This window comes from Callithrix jacchus, chromosome 11, assembly GCF_049354715.1.
Source record: "Callithrix jacchus isolate 240 chromosome 11, calJac240_pri, whole genome shotgun sequence".
NCBI lineage: Eukaryota > Metazoa > Chordata > Mammalia > Primates > Cebidae > Callithrix > Callithrix jacchus.
The window spans coordinates 123,372,104-123,399,472 of NC_133512.1; the positions used below are offsets into that span (position 1 = coordinate 123,372,104).

At 37.1% G+C, this 27,369-nt stretch overlaps 2 protein-coding genes across 20 annotated transcripts in view; one reads left to right on the forward strand and one right to left on the reverse strand.

The window, feature by feature from the left end:
- Nucleotides 1–6,187: 6,187 nt before the first annotated feature.
- ASB15 (ankyrin repeat and SOCS box containing 15) overlaps nucleotides 6,188–27,369 on the reverse strand; it is a 39,466-nt gene continuing 18,284 nt past the window's right edge. For 11 of the 18 annotated variants that reach the window (XM_035254854.3, XM_078343875.1, XM_009003147.5 and 8 more), the window contains 5 exons: nucleotides 21,254–21,499; nucleotides 19,202–19,373; nucleotides 17,109–17,679; nucleotides 16,422–16,575; nucleotides 7,373–9,986 (listed from right to left, as the gene is read on the reverse strand). In XM_035254854.3, coding sequence (XP_035110745.1) covers nucleotides 9,814–9,986; nucleotides 16,422–16,575; nucleotides 17,109–17,679; nucleotides 19,202–19,373; nucleotides 21,254–21,499 — 1,316 coding nt within the window. In that variant the 3' untranslated portion in view covers nucleotides 7,373–9,813. Of the gene's footprint in view, nucleotides 6,778–7,372; nucleotides 9,987–12,858; nucleotides 13,033–16,421; nucleotides 16,576–17,108; nucleotides 17,680–19,201; nucleotides 19,374–21,253; nucleotides 21,500–27,369 lie in introns of those variants that run through there. The other 7 variants (XR_013524300.1, XR_013524299.1, XM_078343878.1 and 4 more) reach the window with 5 other exon arrangements.
- LOC128928471 (uncharacterized) lies at nucleotides 6,943–27,175 on the forward strand. Of its 2 annotated transcripts, none has more exons than XM_054237740.2 (2): nucleotides 6,943–7,134; nucleotides 24,975–27,175. In XM_054237740.2, exon 2 carries the CDS (start codon nucleotides 24,984–24,986, stop codon nucleotides 25,518–25,520), a length of 537 nt encoding a protein of 178 aa, XP_054093715.2. In that variant the 5' UTR covers nucleotides 6,943–7,134; nucleotides 24,975–24,983; the 3' UTR covers nucleotides 25,521–27,175. The 2 variants fall into 2 exon arrangements, with proteins under 2 accessions (XP_054093715.2, XP_054093714.2); XM_054237739.2 differs by lacking the exon at nucleotides 6,943–7,134 and adding an exon at nucleotides 23,687–24,395.

A 27,369-nucleotide genomic window follows, 5' to 3' on the forward strand; every position in this document is an offset into this window, starting at 1 on the left:
GACAAAAGTCTGTGGCATAAGATTCCAAATTTCAACGTGACTCTGGTATAGTATCACATGTTCTCTGAGGGCTGCCACCTATGAGACTTCATTTACTTAACAAAGGCCTTGGCTTCTACAACCTCCTTGTCAGACATTTCTTTCTACTGACTTCCTATGTTTTTAGACAAAAGTTAACTCTTTCAACTAATTGCCAATCAGAAAATGTTTAAATTCACTTGTAAGATGGCCCCTGCTTCAAGATATCCTGACTCTTTAGGATGAACTAATGTTCATCTTCCATGTATGATTTATGTCTTTACTTATAACTCCTGTCTCCCTAAAATGTCTAAAACCAAATGCTATAACTCAACTGCCTTGGGAGCTCTTTCTCAAGATCTCTTGAGACTGTACCTTGGGCTGTGGTCACTCATGTTGGCTCTGAATAAACCTGTTGGAGTATTTTACAGAGTTTGGCTTTTTCATCAGCAATATGTTGTTACATTATCATTTGCAAATATGGGAAACTGTAAATTATTTTATTCTCACAAATATTGAGTCTACTGTTAACAAGCTGTTCCTAACGTCCACCCTCCCTCTGCACCTGCCTTAAAAAAATAAAAAAAGTCTTATCTAATTTCTCTCACTGCACAGGTGCAAGGTTCCTGCCTGAAATAGATCTAACATGTTTCCCAGTTACACAGAAGGATTTGGGTTTTCAACATTTCCTACGGATCACTTGTAATTAGGCTGCTGAACTAATGTAATGGCTCCTAAGGAAGTTAAGCTTCCGACATTGTTCCGTCAGTTTGCTGGAGCTTCTCAGATAGCTGGAAAAAGGCTCCCAGGGGAGAATGTCAGGCAGAGGTCAGGCTCTGTACAGACAACAACCAAACAGGCCAAAGGGATCAGATGAGAACTGGCAATACCCTTATCAAGTCTTCACTCATAGGTTTGGCAGCCAAGCAAATCTCCCAGCTATGCCAGCTTGTGGTAGTGAGCATGAGTCAAATTTAAAATTATTAGAGCTATTTATAATATCTTGCAATTGTATAACATTTATAGTTTATAAAATTATTTATTTATTTGAGATAGAGTCTTGTTGTGTCACTCAGGCTAGAGTGCAGTGGCGTGATCTTGGTTAATTGCAACCTCTGCCTCCTGGGTTCAAGCACTTCTCCTGCCTCAGCCTCCTGAGTAGCTGGGATTACCACCACACTTGGCTAGTTTTTATAATTTTTTTTTTTCAGTAGAGACAGGGTTCACCATGTTGGCCAGGCTGGTCTCCAACTCCTGACCTCAAATGATCCAGTTGCCTCAGCCTCCCAAAGTGCTGGAATTGCAGGCATGAGCCACCACACCGGGCCTAAAATACGTTTATTTACAGTCAGTGTACCAGGCAGTAACAACATGCTAATATGATCTCCATTTAATAATTGTATATATTAACACTTAACATCTTTGAGAGAACACTTGCTGAAGTAAATACTACTGAATGAGTTCCATTTTACAAAGGATAAAAGTGGGTTCTTAGGTTCTGAGAGGTTAAAAAAAATCCCTGTAAGTATGCGCAGCTCATAAGTGATGGGTATAGTTATGATCTGATGAATCCAAACTGCTTCTCACATTGAGGTCTACTAGTTAGGCTTTCAAAAGATATCAAAATGAAAGAAGGATGGGATGAAAGACAGAGATTTCTTATAGGGCATCTAATGCTTCACCTGTGTATAGTAGCTCTACTTATTGTTTGCTAATCTGATTCAAACATGTAATAATGAGTCCCTCATAAGCAAATAGATAAACTGATAATGTTAAAACTGTAAAGACCAAAGAAAAAGATTTTCAGAAAAAAATGAGAAAGAAATAGCTGCATTTATCAACCAAGTCTTTCATCTTATACAGCAGATGGTGAATATGGAATTCCAGTTATGAAACAGGAAACAGATTTAAGTTCTAATAAAAGGAAATTTTACTGGAGGTGGACTCGAGGTTTTCCATTCATTTCGGCGGTTACCCTTCCTGAAATCCTGAGTGTTGGTCTGACAAGTTCGGGCAGAGCTGGAAGAATGATGTGGAGGGTGAGCACCCAAGACAGGTGTCTCCTTGGTTTGGTTCCCTCCTCAGGGTCATGATAACTGTCACTTTAGAAGACTCCAGGTTCTGCAGGTAAGTGGTACCTTAAAGGACAGAAGAGTTGAGATCTTGCTGTGAATGAGGGTAGAGAGGCACAGTCACTGTAAAAGTACAGGAATATGAGGACTCAATGTGACCTGACAATGGGACAGTTAGTGCTTGAAAGCTGGTTACTGAGATTTTATTTGAAATTTTATCATGAAAATCAAAGGCATTATCTTTTCACACAGACTCACAGCTCCTAACTGACCTTTACTTCCACAGCACCCTATGTTCTTGAGATCTGGGGCCTGCCGATTATTATCCTTCTCTGATTTCCACCCCCCACCCCACCAGGAGTCCCCAATTTCTCTTTGTTCTCCTTTCTACTGCATCCTCAGTGAATCAGAGCTGGTTTTCAGAGCAGTTACAAGAGACCCATTCCACTGGTAACATGATCCTTTCCTGGTTCATGCCCTTAACAGGACTGGAAACTTTCACTTTTAGCTCTCCAATCCACATGTTTTGTTGCATTTGTTTTCTTAAATATGTATTCTTAAAAGGTGGAAAAGTTATATTACAAACAGCATGAAAACGTCAGAGGCTAATAAAACAAGCTACATGTGTTTGGGTTGAGGTCTGGTAAGATTGGTGAAGGCAGCAGGTTTTGTGTTGCCCTTGAAGAATGTGTCATCTGCTTTTAATGACCTTATCAGCAGGGCAAAACCAATAAATCATGTGCTGCCAGCACTAGGACCAAGTGCTTTTCTCTGAGCCAGATGATTCCATTGTTGTGTTGGGCCTCTCAGAGAGGTTGTAAACATGGCACTCTCTGCCAGTAAGACACATGTTCCTCCTGTTCCTTTTTTTTTTTAAGGAGATATATTGAGGTGAAATTTACATATCATAAAACTCACCTGCCTTAAGTGTAACGTTCAATGTTTTTTTTTGTTTTTAGTAAATTTACTCAATTGTGCAACTATCATCACAAACCAATTTTAGAACATTTCCATGACCTCAAAAAGATCCCTTGTGCCCATTTGTAGTCAGCCTTTGTCCCTATGCTCCAGCCCCTGGCAACCTCTAATCTGTTTTCAATCTTTCGATATTCACTTTGCCTGGATATTTTATATAAATGGAATCATACAATGTGTGATCTTTTGTGGCTGGTGTCTTTCACTAAACCTAATGTGTTTGAGGTTCACCCATGTTGTAGCATGTTAACAAACAGGATCCCATTGTATGGATATGCTACATTGTGTTCATCCATTCACCAGTTGATGGACATTAGAATTGTTTTGATTTTTGGCTATTGTGAATGATGCCTTACTATTCTTAATGAACTAAAAATGATGGTATGGAAAGAGCTTGGGATTTGGAGTCAAGTCCTAGCTCTGACATTTACTACTTTAGTTAATGATCAGATTTATTCTTTTATCTGTAAAGTGGAGATAATTAACCCCTTCCTTCCTCTGTTCCTAGAGTGGTTGTAAGAATCAAGTGAGATGATGTATGTGAAATTCTCTGCAAACTCTAAAACCCAGGACAAATGAAAGACATTATTGCAATGGTCTTTCCAGATGTATTCAAATGGACTAGATGTTTTTAAGATATTTTCCATATTCATAGAACAAATTATTAAGCCTTTGGGTTGTAGATAATATCTATACTTTTCTTCTATGGACTTGGGATTCTCATCCTTTTTCCCTCAACGAAGTCCATTATTTAAAAAAAAAGTTGAGATACCATTCTACCTCTTCTAAATGTATTTGTATTTTAAACAGTATTTTTGATTGTCAGATAAGGTTTACTGTTGAAGAGAGGGTCTTTAGATACTCTAGAATCGTTGTAGGAAGTATACAAATTACTATAGTTGAAGTTCTGATTTAATCAGGGCACCCTCCAACTCACAGACTCAATTTAGCTTCTTGGGTACTTCAGGTAAATGAGAGGACTGGGTGCAGAGTCGAACTCTGGTTGAGAGGTTCTGGTGAGTCAAAGGAAAGCCTAAGCAAATGTTGGCAACCTCCAGTCAAAGGTGATCAAAACTGTTGTTTCATTGAAATGATATTAAGCCAATTTGGGTAACCATATATTTAGGGGTATTCAGACACTCAGAAACATAGCAATTGCAAAGAACATGCAATTGCTGACCACTGAATGTCATGCCTGGATATTTAACTTCCACAAAACCTAAAAACTAGTTGCCATGAGAAAACAGTGTGGACTTGGCTTCAACAAAAAGAACTGGCTACTGGTCTCTCACACACACTCAATCTAAAGGTAAGTATCACATTTAGTGCCCTCCATACTTTCTACGTGATCCAGCCATATAGGATGCTTCCAAGAAGTTTTATCTTAAATCTCATTGAGAGATTCCAGAAAGATTCATGGAAGATTTCCAGAGCAAGAGCAATGGCTGTTCCCAGTTTCCTGGAGTCTGAAGCACAGAATGTGAGTACCTGTCAAGTGCCTCTGGTAGAATCATTGGCTAATGCAGCATTAGAACTCAGGCGCTCCCAGTGCCCAGATTCAAATTACTAAACTGTCTCTTTCCCAAAACAGCAAATCCCCAGACATCTCCAGCATTCCCTGAGGTTACACAACTCGGGCCACTCAGGTCAAATAAATCTATTCCTTCTACTCATCTTCTCCCCTGAGAAGCCCTTTCTTCCCTTGTCAACAATTAATCATTAAGGCTTTACTAAGGTAAAGAATATGTGGGGTTTTACTGCCTAGAGACAATTCTCTGCAAGTCTTCATTCTGTGAATGTTGTCAAAGTATTTAGAAATGACACTGAGATGCCATATACATTCCTAACAATTTTTTTTTTTTGTATTTTCAGATGTAATGACAGTCTACAGCCATGTACCATAAGACCAAGGTTCCTGACTTTTGCAATTCTGACATTCACACTGCCACTATGTATTAACAGTGGTAAGAGCTCAGGTTTCATGTTCATTTACTCTGTATTGGATATAGTACTTTAGACACTTAGCTCATGTCTTGTCCAAAACCAACCAGCAAATAATTTGCAGAGTCTGGTTCAAAATGATTCGAGTCTGTTTTTATTTTATCTTTTAATTATACTATTTATATAAAATTAAGACACTGTAAAAGTAATTGATACCTGTTTTGATATCTTTTTATATTTTTAAAATTGACAACAATTGTATATATTTAAGGTATGTAACATGATGCTTTGGAGTATATATATATATATAGTAAAATGGCTACATTGAGCAAATTAACATATTCATTACCTCACACACTTTTTTTGTGAAGAGAACACAAAATTTACTCTCTTAGAGGTTTTCAAATATACAATGCACTATTTTAACTATTGTCACCTTGTTGTACAACGAATTTCTCAAACTTACTTCTCCTGAAATTGTGTATCCTTTGACCAGCATCTCCTGAATCCCCTCACCTCCCAGCTCCTGGTGACCACCATTTTACTTTCTGCTTCTGTGAGTTTGCTTTTTTTAGATTCTACATATAAGTGAGATATGTCTTTCTGTGGCTGGCTTATTCCACTTAACATACCTATTTAAGTACAGAGTATGTGTCCTTGCCCACTGCATTACCTACAGTACTGCAATAAATGCCATACTACAATGCATGTGTGTTTGTTTATGTGTATATATGTATATGTCATGTCTTGTGTGCATATTGACATAACGTGCATTTTGTTTAATAAAAACACTTAAAGCAGCTTATATTTTTAAAAAATAATTTTAATATTTATTTTAGATACAAGGGTGCATGTGAAGGTTTATTACATGGATATTTTGCATGATGCTGAGGTTTAGGGTATGGATTCCTTCACTCAAGTAGTAAGCATAGTTCCCATTAGGTAGTTTTTCAACCCCTCCCCACTTCTGCCCCCCCCCACACTCCTGCCCTCCCCCTCCTCACTTCTGCCTTTCCCCTTCCCCTCTCCCTCCCCACTTCTGCCCTTCACCTCCTCTCCCTTCCCCTTCTGCCCTTCTCCCACCCCTCCCCCTTTCCCCCTCCTCCCTTCTCCCTCCCCCCTCCCCCTCCCCCTCCCCCCTCCCCCTCTTCCCCTCTTCCCCTCCCACTCATCCTCCCTCCTCCCTACTACTTCCCCCTTCCCTGCTTCTGCCCTCCTTGTTCCCACCTTTATGCCCATGTATACTCAATGTTTAGCTTCCACTTACAGGTGAGAACATGTGGTAGTTGGTTTCTGTTCCTGCATTAATTCCTGTAGGGTTATGGCCTCCAGCTGTGTTCATGTTGCTGTAGCAGCTTATAATTTTTATATTACTAAGTAATTTCTGACTGGAAGGTGGTTATATACATAAGAGTATGCGACTTGAAACCAAAATTTGCCTAAGTATTTCTGGTAAAAGGTCAATGACAAGAGAAAGGCTTATGTATGTTCTCTGGGTCATAAGATCCTCCATCTTGTTAGCGTTTCTATGCTGTCTGACCAATAGGTTCTGGTTGTTCAAAAGCCTGCATTAAAGGTGGTGTTGCCCATGAATATTTGCTGCACATTGATATAATCGTTTTCACATCTTCCGCATTGACATCCTATTACCAGGAAACATGTTCTGTGACTAGTTAAAATGATTAAACCATATTCTTCAGGAGGCTCTTGGTTTCAGTGTCCTTCTTAAAATTATCTTTAGCCGGAAATGGAGATCCTATTTAATGATGGCCTATGGAAAAATAAACGAAACACACTTAATGAGAGTTCAGATCTGCTTTTTTCCACCCAGACTCTCCGTGTGGTACGAAACAAAATCCACAGTGACTAAAACAGGCACAGACATCTTGGCAGCATGGGGGAAGATGACATCCAGACTCTGCCGTGTTGATTCCACAGTGGTTAGACAGGCTCCACTGTAGAATGTTTGGCTTCTCCTAGTGCTGACTGGGGAGGAGCAGCTGTTCCCTTTCCCGGACAGAGTGACATACTCTAGAAGGAACAAGAGTCCTCATGAGATGGAAATTAATTCCTTTTTCCATCCAGCCATCTCAAAAACGAAAACACTGCTAGAAAAGCCCAAAATGTGGTGAGTAAAAGATCAAATTTGATTTAGATACAGCAATTGCTTCTTTTTCATAAGACACATTTTTCTCTTGCTTTACAAATGCCAAAAAAACCACTTTTAAAAACCCACAGCATGTGCAGTTAATTCATATCTTTATATTGTAGTATTTCTTGAATATTATCTACATAAATATGTATCAAAGAAAATGTCAAAGCTTTAGTGAGCAAAAGTCTAATATATGAAGTATCATAAGTCAGACTTATAATCACAATATGATTTTTTGTTTATTAGAACAATATATTTAGATGACAATACATTTTAACCACATCTAAGAGTGCAACACAAGAATCATAAAATCCTGTATACAGAATGTTACAATTAAAGATAAATATATTACAGTTTAACTTATGTATAAAACATACCTCTAGGGAATATAAGAAGTTAAATTATAGCCCTAATTTTACAGTTTTTTTTCATATTTATTTATCTTTCAAAGGTAACTAAAGCTAAATATAACTTGAAAACTTTACAGACCAGTGAGATATTACTGTTGAAAGAATTCAGTAATAAGATAAAAGTAAATATAAGAAAAATACACTATTAAAATCTAAAAATAATAACATTAAATAATTACATTATCAAGATGATCTAACTCGCTCAGAAATTTAAAGCTATTATTTCACCGTGAGGTCACTGATTATTTTTGTCACATATTCAACATATTTCAACAAATAATTATTGAACTCTGTGCTCTAGGGAATGTGTTTGGCCCTGAGAAAGCACTGGAAAACAAGACAAACATAGAACCTGGCCTCGTAGAGCTTGCAGTCTAGTGGAAAGACAGTAGGGAACACAGGCCTCTATAATAAGCATGACAAGTTCTGTGCTGGGGCTTCCCATCCTAGAGGAAGCTATATCTCAGCTGAGATCTATGGAGTAAGTGGGAGTTGATCAGGTGAAAGGGTGCAGAAAAAGTGGAAAGACAGTTCCAGGTGAGAGAAGGAAAAACAAAGACCCTGAGGTTCAAAGAAAGCATGGTCTAATCTGCAGCAGTGATTCCCCATACAAAGGTCCTCAGATATTCGATGGCCCACAGTGAAATTCTCACTCAACAGTGGGGAAATGACAACAGTGTGAGGTCTTCAAGTTGAAGCAAAAGTCATTCAACTTGAATGACTGAGTTTATAACCATCTTATTTTCTGCCATTAAAATGACCCCTCTTTTATGAAATGATCGTGATAGTAGATGGTATATTTTAAACAGTCTTTTAAAAAAATTAACACAACAAAACCAATTGGTACATGACACCTTAAAGTCTGGGAATCACTTTTAAGAAATAAAATTCTAGAAGGTTCAAGGGAAGGGAGGAAAGGGAGACATCCAGAGATGACACTAAAAGAAAGTTAGGAGTTAGATTATGAAAGTTCAAGTAAGAACTTTGGACTTTAACCTAAGAGCAATGGGAATAATCTTAAGCAGATAAGTAAAACTCTATTATATTTGTAAAAGACTATTCTGAGATGCTGTATGTAGGCAGTGTTTGGGACAGGGCAAGTCAGAGGCAGGGGAGTCAGATAAGCAGCAATGTATTAACCCAGGAAAAAGAAGGTAATAGACTGAAGGCCAAATCAGGGGGAGGAAGGGCTGAGTGGAAGATGAACTTAATAGGGTTTGGTGATTTGTCTCATGGGGTGAGGAAATGGGATGGTGAAGTCCGATGTCCAGGCTTTTTTCTTCAGAAACCGAATTGAGCATTGTATTAACTATTGAGCTAGAGAATCAAGGAGAAAGAGCTTTTTTTTTTTTTTTTTTTTTTTGTGGAGTAAGGTAGTGAGTTCATCTAGGGACACGTCTGTCTTTGTGTTCAAATGTTCATTAGGCCAATTGTCTACATAGGTCGGAAGCACATGAGAGAAAGAGCTGAGTTTTGGATAGAAATTTTGTAGTCTCTAGCAAAATGATTAAAACCATGGATGTGGATAAAATTTCCCAGAGAACAAAGCAAAGAGGGCTTAGGATACATAACTTAAAGAACAAAGCAAAAGTGAAAAGGGCTTAAGATATGCGACTAAAAGATTGGCTAGAGATGAGCTAGGCAGAAAGAAACCAAGAGACAGAGTGCCCAGGAAGGTGGGAGGACACCCAAGAGAACAAGGTTTTGTAAGAAACAGGGAAAGAGGTATCATTTCAGGGAGGAAACAATGTCGGATGCTGCAGGAATCAACTGGAAGAGGGACTGAAGAATGTTCACTGGATTTAGCAACAAAGAGGTTGTCAGGGACCTTGAGAAAAGCAGTATAGGGGCAGATGCCAGATCACAGTGTGTGAACCTACAGGCAGGAGGAGCTCTTTTACACAGCAAGACCATGAAAAACAGGAGAATCGGGCCAGCAACTGGAAGGAGATGTGGGTTTGAGAAAGTGCTTATCTGTCATAGAGACTTGATTGTGGATATTGCAGGAGCCACTTGATAGGGAGATTCTGAAGACAAAGATACAAATCTAAGTTCAAAATACTATCGTTAAAAAATGTGTCTTTAAAGACACAGATTATGGTGTTCCCCATAAGAACACATGATCCACCCATAAAATTGTCAACAAATTTAAATACACTTTACAATTAAGGATGTAAAATGGTTCCAAGAAATTATCTGAGGGAATCACATTTCAAAATATTTTTTAAAATCACATTTTAAAATATTATGTCAACTTTAGCTCTTGTCCATAGAGATCATACTCTTTAAATAATATGTATCTTTGAATAGCTGGTGGTAGAGGAAGCTTCTCTATTGAGGCTGGCTGGCAGAGTCTCTGGAGTCCCATAAGTCTTCGAATTTTTAACCGACACAAATGCTTCAATGAACAAGGATTCTCTAAATGAAATGGGGAAAATAAGCAATTTTTTTCAAATAGTGGATTGACCTCTAAGATATGACTATTTCAAAATAACATGAATGGTGTATTCTGAAAAACATGCATGCACACTTTAGCAACTGGTGATTTTAAGTGAAATTCAAATTGTAATTGAATATTCTAGTCTACTCCTCTAGAGTGTAAGCTCCATGAGGGCAGAAATTTAGTTTGTGTCTGTGCCAGGAAGGGAGTCTGGCTCATAGTAGGTATTCAACTAGAATTTGTGGAATGAATACATGGACTTAAGAAAGCAAATGCCCACATCTCTTCTTTATTTTTTTAGAGCTAAGTATTGTATAAATATATTTCTTTACTTTCTTTCTCCTACCAATCTATCTGATAAATAATTATCCATGATTATCCATGAAACATTGATGCAGATGATTCCATATATCATGAATAATCCAATCTGGATTTTGTTTCCAGAGTCTGATACTTAAACCTTGTATATTCTCAAAAATATACTAAAATTATTTAAATATCTGATAATACTTTCAATTCTTTATATGATAATTGCAAGATTGATATTTTATAGCAGCAATATGAATGAATGAAGGAGCAGCATAGCATTCAGGCTTAGATGTGCACTCTGGACCACGTCAGCTTGGACTAAACTCCTAGCTCTGCCCCTTAATAATTTGTGTGACCTTGGGCAAATCACTTAATGTCTGCAAGTTTAGTATTCTCATCTGTGAAATAAGGATAACAACAGTACTTATCTCATAGGGTTGTTTGAAGATTAAACAAATCATGTAAAGTATTAGAAAAGTGCCTCGTACATTGTAACCATTCAATAAACATTATCATTCAATGCAATAAGAAACATGATCACATGTATATTACATTTGATGATATCAACAATTTTTCTTTTTTAAATTAAAAACAATGCTCACAAAAATTATTGATGCAACATTATTACCAAAATAAGGAGAAAAAAAAAATCCAACTAAAAAAAAGGCAATTTTTTTTCCCTAACAAATATGCTGCCTTATAGATAGATGGAGGACTCCTGACATCCAGTGGTTAATCATACTCATAGCAATCAACTGGCTTCTACCCTAGTTGCAATAATGTATGCCGGAAACAATAATAATAATTAAAAAAAACTTCCTGGCATTATTCTTACTCGAATTGTCTTCCCAAAGTCATCAGAATTGGTAATTATTTTGCAAAAAAAAAAGTGAGCAATTAATTTCCACTTAGAAGCAAAATTTGTCTATGACAGGAAGTACAATGGTATTATAGAAAGAGTCTGTGTTTTTTCAAGTAAGACAAGCAAGGGTTCAGATCTTCACTTCTTTATTTTCTATGTCTATTACTTTGAGAAATTAATTTATCTAAGCCTCAGCGTTTTTCTGCCCCTTGCAGTCTCCAAGCTAAAAAATAAGGTTATAAACTCTTTATTGCAAAATAAAGTACACATGTATAGTTTCATGTTATATAAGTAATTATTAGCTGAACGTCTTTAATCACCTCCTAGGTCTATAGGACATAGAACTTTGTCAGACAACCAAGAAATTCCTCTATAATTCTTCCGTCTTTCTTTCTTTCCCCTGCCATAAATAACTACTATTCTGACTTGTAATCAGTTTCTTTAGAGTTTCATCACGTAAGTGCACTATCCCTGCACTATAGTATTGACAATTTATTTTTTAAATTTTTGCTATGTCCTTTTAAGTCTCTAATAATCTGCAGGTTATTTTCTCCATCCCCCTCTTGTTCTTTGAATTAATCTTTGAAGAACCCAAATGCCCTGTAGTTTCCCACAGCCTGAACTCTGCTGATTGCATTTTCATGGTGCAGTTCCATGTCCCACTGTCTTCTATATTTCTTGCAAATTGATAACTGGATCCAGAGACTTGATCAGGCTCGGGTTTGATCTCTTTGGCAAAACATAGCTGATTCCGTGTTCATTCTTTGGGGGCTACATATTAGCAGTTGTTGATGCTCATTGACTACATCTATTAATTTATTGGGGGCTATAAAATGGTGATGTAATATCTTTTTTATTTTTAGAATACTTTTATAAAGGGATGCTATTGCTCATCTACTCTTTAGTTACTAATGTCACAGATTTTATATATATACATATATATGCATATATTTTATATTCATATGCATATATTTTTTATACAAATATATGTAAATCAGAATAAATGCTTACCTCTTTTTATCAATTTTTAAGATAATGAGTTGATTTTCTATTATCTTATGAAGCTGACCAGACCAGGTTTTTTTAAAATTGTATATTTAATAAATAATTATGTTATAAAGATACATGCACATGTATTTTCATTGAAGCACCATTAACAATAGCAAAGACATGGAATCAACAACCTAAATACCCATCAATGATAGACTGGATAAAAACAAATTGGTACATATACATGATGGAGTACTGTGCAGCTATAAAAAGGATTGAGATATGTCCTTTGCGGGAATATGGATGGATGGAGTTGGAAACCATTTCCTCAGCAAACTAATGCAGGAACAGAAAACCAAACACCACGTGTTCTCACTTACAAGTGGGAACTGAAGGATGAGACACATGAACACATGGAGGGGAACAACACACAGTGGGGCCTGTCGGGACTGCAGGGAGTTTGAACATCTGGAAGAATAGCTAATGCATGCTGGACTTAACACCAAGGTGATGGGATGATCTGTGCAGCCAATTACCATGGTACATGTTTACCTACGTCACAGACCTGCACGTTCTGCCTGTGTACCCTTGAACTTAAAATACAAGTTGAAGGAATAAGAAAGAAAAAAAGAAAAAAACCCCACAAATCGTATGTTTAAAGATAGGTTTCAATTCATTGAAATAATTACCCTTTTTGAAACTTATATTGTCCCATCTTTGGCCGGTTGGAATCTCTTCAAGTTGGCCCCTGAATTCCTTTGTCATGAATTATGTAGTTTTTAAGAGTTTCTTTGCTTTCTGGTATGACCAGATGTTCCAGGTTCATCTTGTTCATTTCCTTCTCCATATGCCATCATCCATTTCTCAAAAACAAAACAAAACAACCTCCAGCAAAAACCCTGGTTTCTTCTGAAGGAAACGGCATTTCCAGGCCAAAGTCTGTGACGTAGGAATGCTCATTGCTACTGGGTTTATCATTATCCCTAAACCTTATCTATAAACTGACACACACACACACACAGCACAGTCCACATGCACACACACACACTTTCAAGATAAAACAGCTTATGAGTTTATGTTGTTACTTCTAATTCAAATTCAGGACTACAGGATTTTTCTTTAATCTCTTCTCTATTACATTTGTATTTTTTTCCTGCCACACTGGCAATCCTTGGCTTCAAGGATAGAAGGAAAAATGGAATTGAAATATTCCTTAATTACTCATTTCCTGAATATGTCATTCTCAGCACAACAATATTAATATATCACCGTGAATATTTTAAGATATTTAAAAATGTGTATTTTAATTTATTATTAAATATTATTTATTTTCTCTCTTTACTAATATTTAAAAATAAATAATTGTGCTGTTATCTATTTCATCAGAACATATAACCATTACATGTTGCATCTCCTCCCTTTTAACTCTCACTTTGTCTTGGCATTCTGATTAATGCTAGTCTTGTTTAATACTAGTCCTCACGTTGATATCTCTCTAAACGTTTTGGGTTGTCTAAAGGTCATGTTTTAGTGGACCCCTCAGACGTCAGTAAGAAGAACAATATTTCCTGAGTTCTTGCATGCTGACAGCAGTTTGCCTGCATTGATCATTGGAAGTCAATTTTGCCACGTAAGCATCCGTAGCTCACATTTTCCTTCCGTGGAGATCCTTAAATATGTTACTTCATTTTCTTTTGGCATGAAGTATTGTTGATAAAAAGCTTAATAATAATCCATTTTTTCTCTTATATGTCATTTTTTTTGCCTACATGCCCAAAGGATATAGTATTTTGTACATTATAGTTTCAAATCTTTCTTTTTTATTATAGAAGGTTTTTCTTGAAGCCTAGGTTTTTGTATTTGTTATGTTCCCTTGATTTGGTTTTCCATTTCAAGGAGTCCTATTATCCGTATATTGATTATTCATTGTGTGTTGTCAGTGTTTTTAACTGTCTTTCAAAATTTTTTTAAAATCTAAGCTACAAGGATGCAAAGGCATAAGAATAATACAGTGGACTTTGAGGGCTTGGGAGGAAGGATGGGCCAGGTATAAAAGAGTACACATTGGGTGCAGTGTACACTACTCAGGTGACAGGTGCACCAAGATCTCAGAAATCACCACTAAACAACTTATCCATGTAACCAGACACCACCTGTTTCCCCAAAACCTATTGTAATGAGCAAATATATATATTTAAAAATTCTTTTATCTATTTCTTCATTTATATTTGATTTAAAAATTTTCTTCCATAGACTCTTTTCTGTCTCTCAATATATTGTCAACTGTGTTGCCAGTTGTTGAGTCTTCACATTTGAAATTAATTTTTTTCTGATTTTGATTCCTAATTCTTTCCTCAGTTGTTATCTGGTTTCTGAATTTTTCAAACTTTTGACTCATGTTATTCTTCCGTATCTTATGTTATTTTCCTCATGCTTTTTGGCTTATTTTGAAATAGAGGTTTGAATTTTGATTGTTCTGACCGTGTAATTTTTCAGTTATGTATTCATTGTTTGTGGGGATATTATTCTGTTCTATTTTTTCTTACTATTATGGGATTTGACTGTGATATTTTCTGTTGCTCATTTTTGTTGGCATTTAGTTTTCTTGAATTTTTAGAAGGATGCTTGGTTCCAGATAGCTCTTCTAACTTTACAGAGCTTCTTACTCTAGTATTTTCTTGCAGTGACCCAAAATATGGTGGTTAGACTTCTGAGGTTTCCTGGCTCTGTTTGCCACCCTCTCTTTTTTGGGGTCCTTTCTTGTTTCTGTCCTGATTGATTTTTGATTTTGCTCTCAATGCAGGCTTTAAGTTCAGGAAGGGAACTTTGAGAGGTGGTTTTCAAGAATGCATAGGGTCTAGACTATTTTGTAATCTCCTTTTAGCCTTAGCTTTTTCTTTGTAAAAAATAGGCATGATACTACTTAACTCTATAACTTAATATTTCATAGCACACTTTACATATACATTTCAGATATCTCACATAAACTTACCATGTAATAAAAACATAAAAATGTTAATACTTTAGTTTTAAAACTAAGTGTATTATGTAATTTAAATGTTCCAGACGCTAAGCATCTCATTTGCATTATTTCTTTATAGTGTCACAACAGCCTTATAAGATTAATACTATCCTATGTCTACTTTGCAATGGGAAAACACAGACATAAAAAGAATATGTAATTTGCTCAAAGTCACACAACTACAATGGCTATCTTGGTCTTTTTATAGGAAATAAAAAATTCTTCCTTCACTTAGAAAAACAAAAATTGTAACAATAAATTGTTGCTTTTTTTCATGAAAACATCAGTCCCGAATTACACTGCACTTTATAATCTAGCAATCCTACTTCTAGGAAAGGTCAGGATTTCATCTCATTCTAGGTCTATCTGACCCCAGAGTTCAATTTCTAGGCTAACAATACTATATTACTCGTCAGATTCTCCAAGTTTCCTGTTTTAGTTGCCTCAGAGTCTCTTCTATTATAGAACTAATTCCACGGAAAGGCTGATTCAGGTATACTAAGAATACCAAATGATTTAAAGTCATATGAAGTTCTATAATTCTTCTTTAGGCTTCATGAAATTGATATCCAACTAGGTTTTGAAAGTTTATTTTTCCAAACTCTTATTTTGTAACTGAAACCGTCTCAAATCTGTGATATTTTTCTGGTTTCTGTTTGTATTTGAATTATTTTAAAATGTACTTTCATTGAAAGTTGCAGGATTCATTTTCATGATAAACTTTCACCTAGAAAAAAAATGGCCTGTCTATAAATACTAACCTTTGATGGTAGGGCTTTGTCAATAAAGACCCCAGAGAAAGCAGGTCAAAAAGAGTAATTCTAATCCTTTCTGTTCATTCATTTACTCCGTATTTATTGACCTGTACTTACGAGGCCTTATGCTAAGCCTTGCGAATATAACAAGAAACAAAGCAGATCCCTACCCACATGGAGCTTGCAGTCTACACGTATTATGTGATATTATGGAATTTAATTTTAAAAATGAATTGTAATCAGAATGTTAATATAACTATTTTATTACTCATTATACAATTACAAAGCTGGAAAATATAAAGAAAAATGAAAATATGTATCTTACAACAGAGGAAGTGTTAAGGATGATTTTAAAACCCAGATAATTCTGGAAATATAGTAGAGTAGCATAGAAAAAGTATCAAAGAAGACATTAAGAACTTCCCCCATATATGTTCTTAATTTAAAAATTATAGGCAAAACTTCTGGTTTTTACCTAGTATTTGACGGATCTCTGGCCATTCTCTCTGTACTTCTAGTGCAGACTTCAGTTTAGCACACAGAGGAACATAATCCATGTAATCTATTAGTACTCGAGTAACTTTGCCTACCAAGTGCTTCATCCAAGGAACTGTAATAAACTCACAGAACTGAGAGAATTGATAAAAATTTAATTTAGTAGTATTTTTAATATGCCATGTACATAAACACTCAATTGTGTTATGGAAACATTACTCTTTTGTCTTATTACAGAAAACAAAAGATCCCTCCTTGTAATGAACAAAAATTAAAAATAAATTGTTTGCTTCTTTCTGTGAAAACATCAGCCCTGAAGACTCGCCTCGCTCTGATGTGACTGTAGTCAGCAAAGCACGGAGGAATCATGCTTCTTTCCATCCGGCCCCAATATTCCACTAAACAGTCAGAAGTGACTAATTGCTTACATTTCACATTCTTTTACATTCAGTTTTCAAGTCAAGAAAAAATGAACAGCATCTTTTTGGGGGGGCAGAGGGGCTAGATTCTAGATTTATGCTTATATCCTCATATTGTTGCAAACAAAAATTGAAGAAGAAAAATAGAAAAATTAGAGTTTATTTTTTTCTTGTAACATCCCTAAATGAATAAATGTGTAGTAAATTAGGATGATTACCCAATATAAAGCAGAAAAGGCATAACTCACCGGGTTATCTTTTATTACACAAGATGTCCATCCTGGCAGCACCTCTTCTTCTATCTCTGACCACACAAATGAATTTCCAAAGATGTCGCCATGCATGCAGTCAAAGCACATCTCCACTTGATAGCCATTATTCAGCAATAGCCTCAGCATTACCTCGTCGTTTAGGGCATACTGAATGACACTGGGGAAACGAGTGTCATTTACATGCATAAAGTAACAATTGACATTAGCTCCATGGGAGAGAAGCAGCCGGACAATTTCATAATTATTGGCTCTCACTGCCACAAGTAGACAGTTGAGGGGATCTAAGTTTGGGTCTGCACCTGCCGCCAGAAGGACTTCTGTGCAACGAACATCATTATTAGAAACGGCAAAATACAGCGCAGTCTTCCTCTCATCGTCATAGCTCTGGGAAATGTGGTCAGCAAGTAGGGTATTGACATCAAAACCATTTTCAATGAGCAGTTCTAGACACTGTGCATTTTGTCCATCTGCCGCTGAGTGAATTGGTGTTAGCCCACTTTTCCGAATTGCATTTTTAGATGTTACTGGGATAAGATATTTCAGTGCACTACAAGAAAAAAAGTCAGATATCTACGTACCATAAAGAAAATCAAGAAATTAAACTGTTCTTGTTAGGTAAGTGAATGCAAATTGTACTAGATAACCTTATGCTGAAATATTTAACTTCTGTCTACTAAGGTACAACTATTTAGCTTAGTGTAATTTAGCTCAGTTTGATTTAGCTTTCTGTTCTAAATATTCTTGTGAAACACACTACATCGTATATGTTTTGTACTAGAACTCTCTCCCTCTTCCATTTCTTCTCTGAACAATATAATATTTCCAGGCAACCAATACTATTTTTAAAAATATAGAAGAAAAGTAAGCTTTTCTAATGCCATAGAGGAGTGCTTTGTAATCTTGACTATTAGGATCATAGGGTCATAGGAAGTGACCCTGGATGTCATTTAGTCCAGCTGCTTCATTTAACAGAAGAACAATCTAAAGTCTGGAGAGGCAAAATGATTGTCCAAGGTCACACAATTAGATGTAGAGAAGGATGAGAATTTGGGCCTTTTCGAATTCTGATGAATTATTCCTCTTTCACTGATTCCTGAGCAATCTATTTTTTAATATTGACCATGTACATTGTCTGCTTCCATATAACTTGCAATTGAATTATTAGCCAAAAGAAGAGTCTGTAGTATTCCATCAGCCTTGCATCAGTCCAGTTGAGATACCCAACCACAGTTTATGTTTCTAAGTACATGTGATATGGTTGTGAATTTCACACTTGACTAACCAGCTAGACATGTATGAGAGCCACAGGCAAGGATAACTTGATCTCTTGTGCCTACTGTGCAAATTTATGAACACTGGGAGTAAATCCAGGTAAACTCTAACAACGTGTCACTTCGCATCAATTACGCATCACTGGCCACTTAGCCAGTGGCCCACTGAAAACTATAAATCCCAATTACTTCAAACCTTTTGAGCTTATGAAATATATTTAATTGCCTAAAATCATCTTCTCATGGTGGGTAATTTAATATAGTGATCTAGACCTCCACCAATGTGTTAATTATGCACATTTTGTGATTTAAGAATCTATTCAACCATTTGTATGGAATAAAGAATTCTAAACTTATAATGAAACTTTTCTGTTCAAGAATATATTTGACATTATACTATAATATCCTGGAGTTATTAGGAAATAATTGGAATAACACTGACACTATTGTTACAAATTGTAATCTTTTATCAAGGACGAAATTTTTAGAAACTTCGTAGCCTTTTGTTAAATACATTTGTAAACAGAAAGGCACTCTTGGGTGGCTTGTGCAGAATTCTAACTTATGCCTTAATTCCTTCTAAAAGAAAATTTATTTTCATTGTAAAGTACTATAAATTCATTTTTGGAATTGCAGGAATATCAAAAAAGTTCTAAGCATCGAATGATGAAGCATTAAAATGTGAAGATTTCACCTCCTGCTCTTTGGATTTTCAAAGATATTGTATATAGACTTGTGATTGTACTGTATATACACATTTGCATTTTTAACTCAATAACCCTATAATTTATCACTCACAGATAATGCCCCTCATAGGCAGCTCTGTGTATAGGAAGATGCCCTGCTCGGTTAGGTACATTTCCGCTTCCTCCATATTCCAGCAGGAGGGAAATGCAGTCAGGATTGCCACCTCCTGCTGCCTCAAACAGCACCGACGCCCCATCATCCGCCAGAGCAAGCACATCACCACCTGGCAGAATAAAACATGTGGCATAATCAGGATGCTATTGTTTAAACAATCCCCTAAAAAAAAACATGTTGAGTTCCTTTCTGGTTAGGACTTAAAAAGTATGGAATTAAGGACCTCCATATTTTCTATATTTTCAGTCAACACTCATGCATGCATGCAGCATGCTTCATTTTATTAGAAAATCTTTAAGCCAAAAAACATGAGAGAAATGAAATCAATTTTCATGATGGGTAAATTTTTCCAAAAAAGGCTCATTAGACTTTTTAATTTAAAGACAATAGATTTTGGGTTTTGTTTTGTTTTACTTTGAGACGGAGTCTCACTCTGTCGACTAGGCTGGAGTGCAGTGATATAATCTCAGCTCACTGCAGCCTGTGCCTCCCAGGTTTAAGCAGTTTTCCTGCCTCAGTCTCCTGAGTAGCTGGGATTACAGGCATGTGCCACCACAGGGGTTCACCGTGGTGGCCAGGGTGGTCTCCAACTCCAGGCCTCAAGTGGTCTATCCACCTTTGCCTCCCAAAGTGCTGGGATTACAGGCATGAACCATGGCACCCGGCCTACTCTATTTTAACTTAACAAATAGTTAGAGTTAATAAAGTATTAACAAATACTTTATTGCCCTCTAGTGCAATCAGTGTGTGTGACCCTAAGAGGAATGAGTCACTACTCTAAGGAGCTTAGAGGGGAAATGAAACAAAATATCAGACAGCACAAACTATATGATTTTCCAGTGACATTAGGACAAGGAGACATGATGTAGAGGACAGAGGCTCTGCTACTTATGGCGAAAGCTGGGGACAAGCCGTTTACTTCCATGCACCTCCAACTCCACATCTGTGAATGATTAATACAGCCTACTTCACACGGCTTATTTGATAATTAAATGTGGTTGTAGTGCGAGACCTCAAAAATGTTAGTTTTTTTTTCCCATAGAGAATCACCGGGTATCATGTGATGCTAGCATTCATTTGCAGATGAATGAATTTGCTCAACCAGTTTAGGAGTTAGGTCTCCTTAACTCATGGTTCTGTAGTTGTATAAAGGAGGGCAATGTCACAATCTGTTGTGAAGAATTCGGAAAGGATTTAGGGAGGTGTCTCAAGAGATTGACTTTGAATTGTGCTGAAGCAATGAAGGCAAAGACCTGACCCAAACCCAGAGAGAAGGAATGCAAGATATGTTTGGGAATACTGCTTGTGTATTTTGACTGGAGTGTAGGATACAAGGTGGGAGCAGTAAGGGATAAATGTGGTAAAACAATTGGAGATTATGTAATAGGGATTATTTTTTTCACTAGTTGACACTATGGAAGCTGCCCTTTAGGGAGAGGAACCAAGTTGCAGTATTTACTGATTCTCTGATGGGAGACTAGAAACCCAGAAAATGGTTAGAAAGCATTTGCATTGGTCCAGGGAGGATTGAGGGACCTAACCAGGATGGCAGATAGATTGTAACGAGAGGACAAGAGAAATGCTACAAGACTTTGCAACTGATTGGATTTAAGAAAGCCTGTGATGGAGGAATTCGAGATCATGATGAGAGAAATTATCACATCAGAAAAGTAGAAAAACAGGAGGAATTCAGTTTAGAAGATAAGCCTGAGGCCCTGATGAGCCATCTAAATGCAGATTGAACTGTCCCTAGAGAGAGCAATCAGGACTGGGCTTGTAGATTTGTAGGTCACAACATATAGGGCTTAGCTGAGTTGTAGAGTAAGGATCTATTGAGGGACCAGGTATGAAAGCCTGATGCCAAGTTCCATTAAGGAGTGGAAGAGGATCTCCCCTAGTTACATTCGGGGAGGAATAGTGAAGAATATTGAAAAGGAGAGCTTGAGAGGTAGGACAAAATTCAGAAAACTGTAACTCCTTTTCACATACCTTTGTGGATTAGATGTTCTAACACATCACAGTGACCAAACTCAGCAGCAACGCCTAAGGGTGTGACTCCAAATCCATCTCTCAGGTGGACATTGCCTCCATGTCTCAGCAGCAGAGCTATGATATCTTTTCGGCCTTGCTTGGCGGCTTCATGCATTGCTGACCATCTCTTGACACAGGGCTGGTCTAGGCTAGTGTTGTGTTTGATCAGAGTCGATACCATGTCATAGGAGCCCCTTTTTACAGCTTGAAAATGTTTTTTAAAAACAACAGTAAGTATATTAACACAAATACTTTAGGTGGTATAAACTAATGACTGAATTTAATATTCAAATAGATATTAGCTAGTATTTTCTTCTACAAAAAAAATAATATATTTCTCATATCCCTTCTATTTCTCATATCCAAGTTGATATAAGTTTACAAGATGACACTACCTTTCTTTAAGACCTGGAGGAGGGGTAAGAGTTTCACAGAAAATAACAAACACCACTAGGATAGAATGCTATGCGCTCTCTTTCTAGACTTTAATTTCTTCACCAACAAAATGGAAATAACATTTGCTGTTGGATTGCACAAATTAAATCATGTATGTAAAATTATCAGTATAGTACCTAGTATGTAACAGGAGCTCAGTAACTATTATATCACTATATCATTCTTAGGACCTGGGAACCTCATATGTAAATAACGTTCATCAGTTTTTCCCCTATAGAAACACTCAATCCCACGAAAGATAGCAGTAAGTATTGAATGAACTTCTCTTTCTTATTTTATTTATTTATTTATTTTTTTGAGACAGAGTTTCACTCTTGCACTCCCAGGTTGGAGTGCAATGGCACAATCTCGGCTCACTGCAACCTCCACCTCCTAGGTTCAAGCAATTCTCCTGCCTCAGCCTCCTGAGTAGCTGGGATTGCGGCATGCACCACCAAGCCCGGCTAATTTTGTATCTTTTTTAGTAAAGGCTGGGTTTCTCCATGTTGGTCAGGCTGGTCTCAAACTTCCAACCTCAGGTGATCCGCCCGCCTCAGCCGCCCAAAGTGCTGGGATTACAGGCATGAGCCACCGTGCCTGGCCTCTCTTTCTTATATTTTTAGTGGATGCTTATCAGTAAGACTGTTTAGAATCTACATAGGCTAGCTGTTCCCAGTGGTTGAAGTAAGTGGCAGTTAATGTAGTACAATTAAGGAAATTCACCAAATTAGATATCTCTCTCCCTCTCTGCTTGTCTCTAATGGCTGAAATTATACAATTAGAAGGTTTTTTCCCCTTTTGGATTATTAAGAGATTGTCCTCATTTAGATGTATACAATTCTTAAAATGTTGCTTTTTTTTCTTGTAAGTAAAATCTATTGAAAAATAGATTAGGATGAGTGCTACCCCCTACAAAGGAAGATGTACACACTTACATTCACTCATTCATTCATTCACTCTCATTTATTATTCAGTTAATATGGCTGGCTCTACTAAAGGCTCTGTGTTACACACTGTGGACAACAGGAAGAAGAGCAGATTTGGATCTCACTCGTAGAGTTTACAGCCTAGAGAAGAAGCCTATGCTACCTCAAGGTCTGGGCCTATCCTGGGAAACACAGAAAGAAATGTGAGGCTGCATTGAACATTCTGGGGTAACCAAGAGGCAGCTCGCAGAAAGGATCTAACGCCAAGGCAAGGAGAGCAGCTGCCAATGTGGCAATGAGAGGATGAAGATAAACTTTGCCTACTTCATTTGGGAGCAGGCAAGCCATCCCTGCAGAAGATTCCAGTTTTTCTGCTGCTCCTTGTCTAAGGTAGAACCTGTTGACAAATGCCTCTCTCCGAATTGCCCAACTGTCACTGGCAGCTCTAATTGCAGTGAATTACCTCACGCTAGCTGGTGTTATTGCAGAGCAAACATCAAGTAAGCTAAACAATCTAAGGGAAATGTGTCCTCGTTGATCTTGTTCTGATGGCAGGTTTTATAATTAGAAAAAAATATATCAAAATAATGAGCCTCTTCCCTCATAATCTTTTTACCTTTTGTCTGAATCAGGAAACATATTGATTCATATTAGTAGTTTCTCTTCATGAAAATAACAGCATAAATGGGTCACCTTCAACTTAAAATAGTTTTTAAAAAATCGAAGCTTCACTTCCAATTCAATTTTTTGAAATTAAGAATGTACTTCCTATAGCAATAATAATGCAAATAGTAGGAAACCCCTTCCAAGCTAATCCATGAAGGCATTCTTAACCAATAAATGACTGAAATAATGAAAACTCCTGAGGCACAGTACTGATGTAACATAACTGATTAAGTAAAATACTAAGTTGAAAATGTCTTGTTTTACATAGGGACATATATATATGTTTACATAATATATATAAAATTCTTTTCTCTAGAACTTAAAATTCTAAAATTTAGAATTTAAAATTCTTTAGAATTATTTCAGAAATGTTCAAATTCTTTATTAATTTTTTAAATTTATAGCTTCAATAGTAATGCTTAAAGAAAACTGACCTTAAGTTGAAGGGTTTAGGGAATTAGATTAAGAATTTTGCATAAATGATAGGAAAGGGTTATTGATTATCTTGACAAGGACTGGGAGATTGAAAGAGGAAATGGAGTGAAGAGGATGTGTATTGATTGGTGAGAAAGAAAATGTCTGAAGCAAAATGAGCTGATCTGTACACGGCATATAGATGGCATAAGGACATCAGGAATGGAGGGCAGTGGGACTGAGATGTCATCCCAGGTGGTTCCCTGAGCATCCTCCTTACTCTGGGCTCCACTGGCCAGGATCAGCTTGTGGCTATCCAACTAGGGAAAGTTGACACCAACTCCAGAAGGGTGGGCAGAGGAGGAGTCCAAGTGCAAAAACCTTTAATAAATGTCAGATCCTCACAAATCAGATATCTACCACTCAGCAAGTAACTGTATAACATGACTAGAGTGTATCAAAGTACCTCAAAGGAAGGGTCAAATGACTGATAGGTAATAAGGGCCCTAGAGGTAGCAAAAGTGATTTTTTTCTTGACCCTTTCAGGATATCTCATAAATAGAGATAAGGATGATGGCATTAGGATAAGAAAAATAAAAATGGCATCGTACAGGCAAAAAGAAGAAACGCTTTTTTCCCCAGTATCTCTCCTCTACAAGGTAAGGGACTCTGAATAGGAAATCTCAAAGAAGCCCATAGATTAAAGAACAAACTGAGTAAGTGCCATGAACAATCCATTTTCCTATAAAACCTATGAAGACTTGGCATGGGTTCTACAGCAAAGGTGCCAAATAAGGTAACCCAGGAAAAGTCCCTCTTCCCCAGTTTTGTGGCTAATGAGGATGTACATAAGCATGTCCAGCATATTAACTTCATGGAGACTTTAGTCCTCTCTTGACATTACCACTTAGTTTTTAAAATACATTATTTCCAAATATTAATTCTATGTAAATTCTGATAACTTAGTGATAGAGTTCCTTTCCTACACCTTAGATATTGCCAGCATAGAGAATGAAACCAACATATGCAACTTTGAAATGCATGTAAATGTTTACTGCTCCATTATAGGCCTTAAGCATTAAAGAAAAATTTTAATGAAGTCAAAAGAAAACAAAGGAGTGATAATCATGGCTTAGTTGTCCTTTAAGAAATAAGTGGATTGAAACTAACAAGTAGATAATAATTCTCTATTTGCAAAGTGAAGCAGTATATAATTCAGTCCCTTTTTTTTTTGGCAGAAATTCAAGATGATCTATAGAAACAACACAGATGGGAACGATCCAAGATGGCCGATCGCTAACATCTCAGGATTGCAGCTCTCAGTGGAAGTGCAGAGAACTAGAGGACACCACACTTTCAGACAAATTCTGGTCGCTCACGGAGCAGAAGATCCCCAGTGGAGGAGTCACACGGGTCGCCAGCGCGACTCCTGTGGCCGCCGCAGTGGTTTTGCCAGCACCTCAGCGTGGCAGCGCTCAGAGCAGAGTAAACAGGGCTGGCTCCCCTTGCGACCGAGGTTTGCAGGACCCACACCAGTCCCCAGCACGACTCCTGAGGCTGTCGCAGCGGCTGTGACGGTACCTCAGCGCGGCAGCTCTCGGCACAGAGTAAACGAGACGGGTTCCCCTTCTGAGGTTTGGAGCCCCGGGAAGGCAGAGTCGCCTATTACGGACACAAGAAGGAAGCCAGACAGGAGAATCCTGGGCAGAAAAGCACCATCAGTCTTAACGCGGCTGCTCTGGCCCTGGGAACTAACAACTTGGACGTCCGCTCAAGAGACCTAATCTGAAAGTTGGTAATTTCAAAGACGACAGGAGGATAAATTTACAATGATGGGAAGAAACCAGCATAAAAAGGCTGAGAATACTCAAAATCAGAATGCCTCTCCCTCTAAAGATGATCACAGTTCCACATCAACAATGGAACAAGGCTTAATGGAGAACAAGCGCATCCCAATAACAGAATCACGCTTCAGGGAATGGATAATAAGAAACTTCTGTGAGTTAAAAGAATATGTTGTAGCCCAACGTAAAGAAACTAAGAACTTTGAAAAAAGGTTTGATGAAATCCTATTGAGAATAGACAACTTAGAGAGGAATATAAGTGAATTAATGGAACTGAAGAATACAATACAGGAACTCTGAGAAGTATGCACAAGTTTAAACACTCGAATTGTTCAAGCAGAAGAAAGGATATCAGAGGTCAAAGTCCAACTTAATGAAATAAAACAAGAAGACAAGATTAGAGAACAAAGGATAAAAAGGAATGAGCAAAGTCTCCAAGAAATGTGGGACTATGTGAAAAGACCAAATTTATATTTGATAGGTGTACCTGAATGCGATGGTGAGAATGAATCCAAGCTGGAAAATACCCTTCAGGATATTATTCAGGAAAATTTTCCTAAACTAGCAAAGCAGGTCAATATTCAACCCCAGATAATACAGAGAACACCACAAAGATATTCCTCAAGAAGAGCAACCCCAAGGCACATAATTGTTAGATTCACCAGGGTTGAAATGAAGGAGAAAATACTAAGGGCAGCCAGAGAGAAAGGTCAGGTTACCCACAAAGGGAAGTCTATCAGACTTACAGCAGATCTCTCAGCAGAAACTCTACAAGCCAGAAGAGAGTGGGGGCCAATATTCAACATCCTCAAAGAACAGAACCTTCAGCCCAGAATTTCATATCCAGCCAAACTAAGCTTCACAACTGAAGGAAAAATAAAATATTTTATGAACAAGCAAGTACTCAGAGATTTTATTACCACCAGGCCTGCTTTACAAGAGCTTCTGAAAGAAGCATTACACACAGAAAGAAACAACCAGTATTAGCCTTTCTAAAAATAGACCAAAAAGTAAAGAGCACCAACATAAAGAAGAATTTACATCAACGAATGGATCAAACAGCCAGTTAACATCAAATGGCAGTAACCCTAAATCTAAATCGACTAAATCCCCCAATCAAAAGACACAGCCAAAACCCAACGGCATGTTACATCCAGACCTGTTTCACATGCAAGGATACACAAAGACTCAAAACAAAGGAATGGAGAAAGATTTACCAACCAAATGGAGAGCAAAAATAAATAAATAAAAAGCAGGAGCTGCAATTCTTGTATCGGATAAAATAGATTTTAAAGCAACAAAGATATAGTGGTAAAAGGATCAATGCAACAACAAGAGCTAACGATCCTAACACCCAGATACATAGAGACTTAAATTCAATGAGACAGAAAATTAATAAGGATATCAAGGACTCGAACTCAGATCCGGAACAAGTAAACTTAATAAATATTTATAGAGCTCTCCACTTCAAATACACAAAATATACATTCTTGTCAATACCACATCACACCTACTCATAGGTTTAAATGAAACATTGATTGGCCATTATTAATACCCATTTTTTTCAGAATAAAGCAATATTTCCGTTCACCCTCCCTCTTTCTCTTCCTCTTTCTTCCTCTCCTTTACTCATTTTTTTTTCTTTCCTTCTCTCAAAAAAAAAAAAAAAAAATAGATGTTGTTGCAAATACTCTGTGGCATATTCTGGCCTTTAAATAATACAGGCCACACTACTAGTGGTGAGTCAACACCCACAGGTATGTCTTCTGTTTAATGTCCTTAAAGCCTG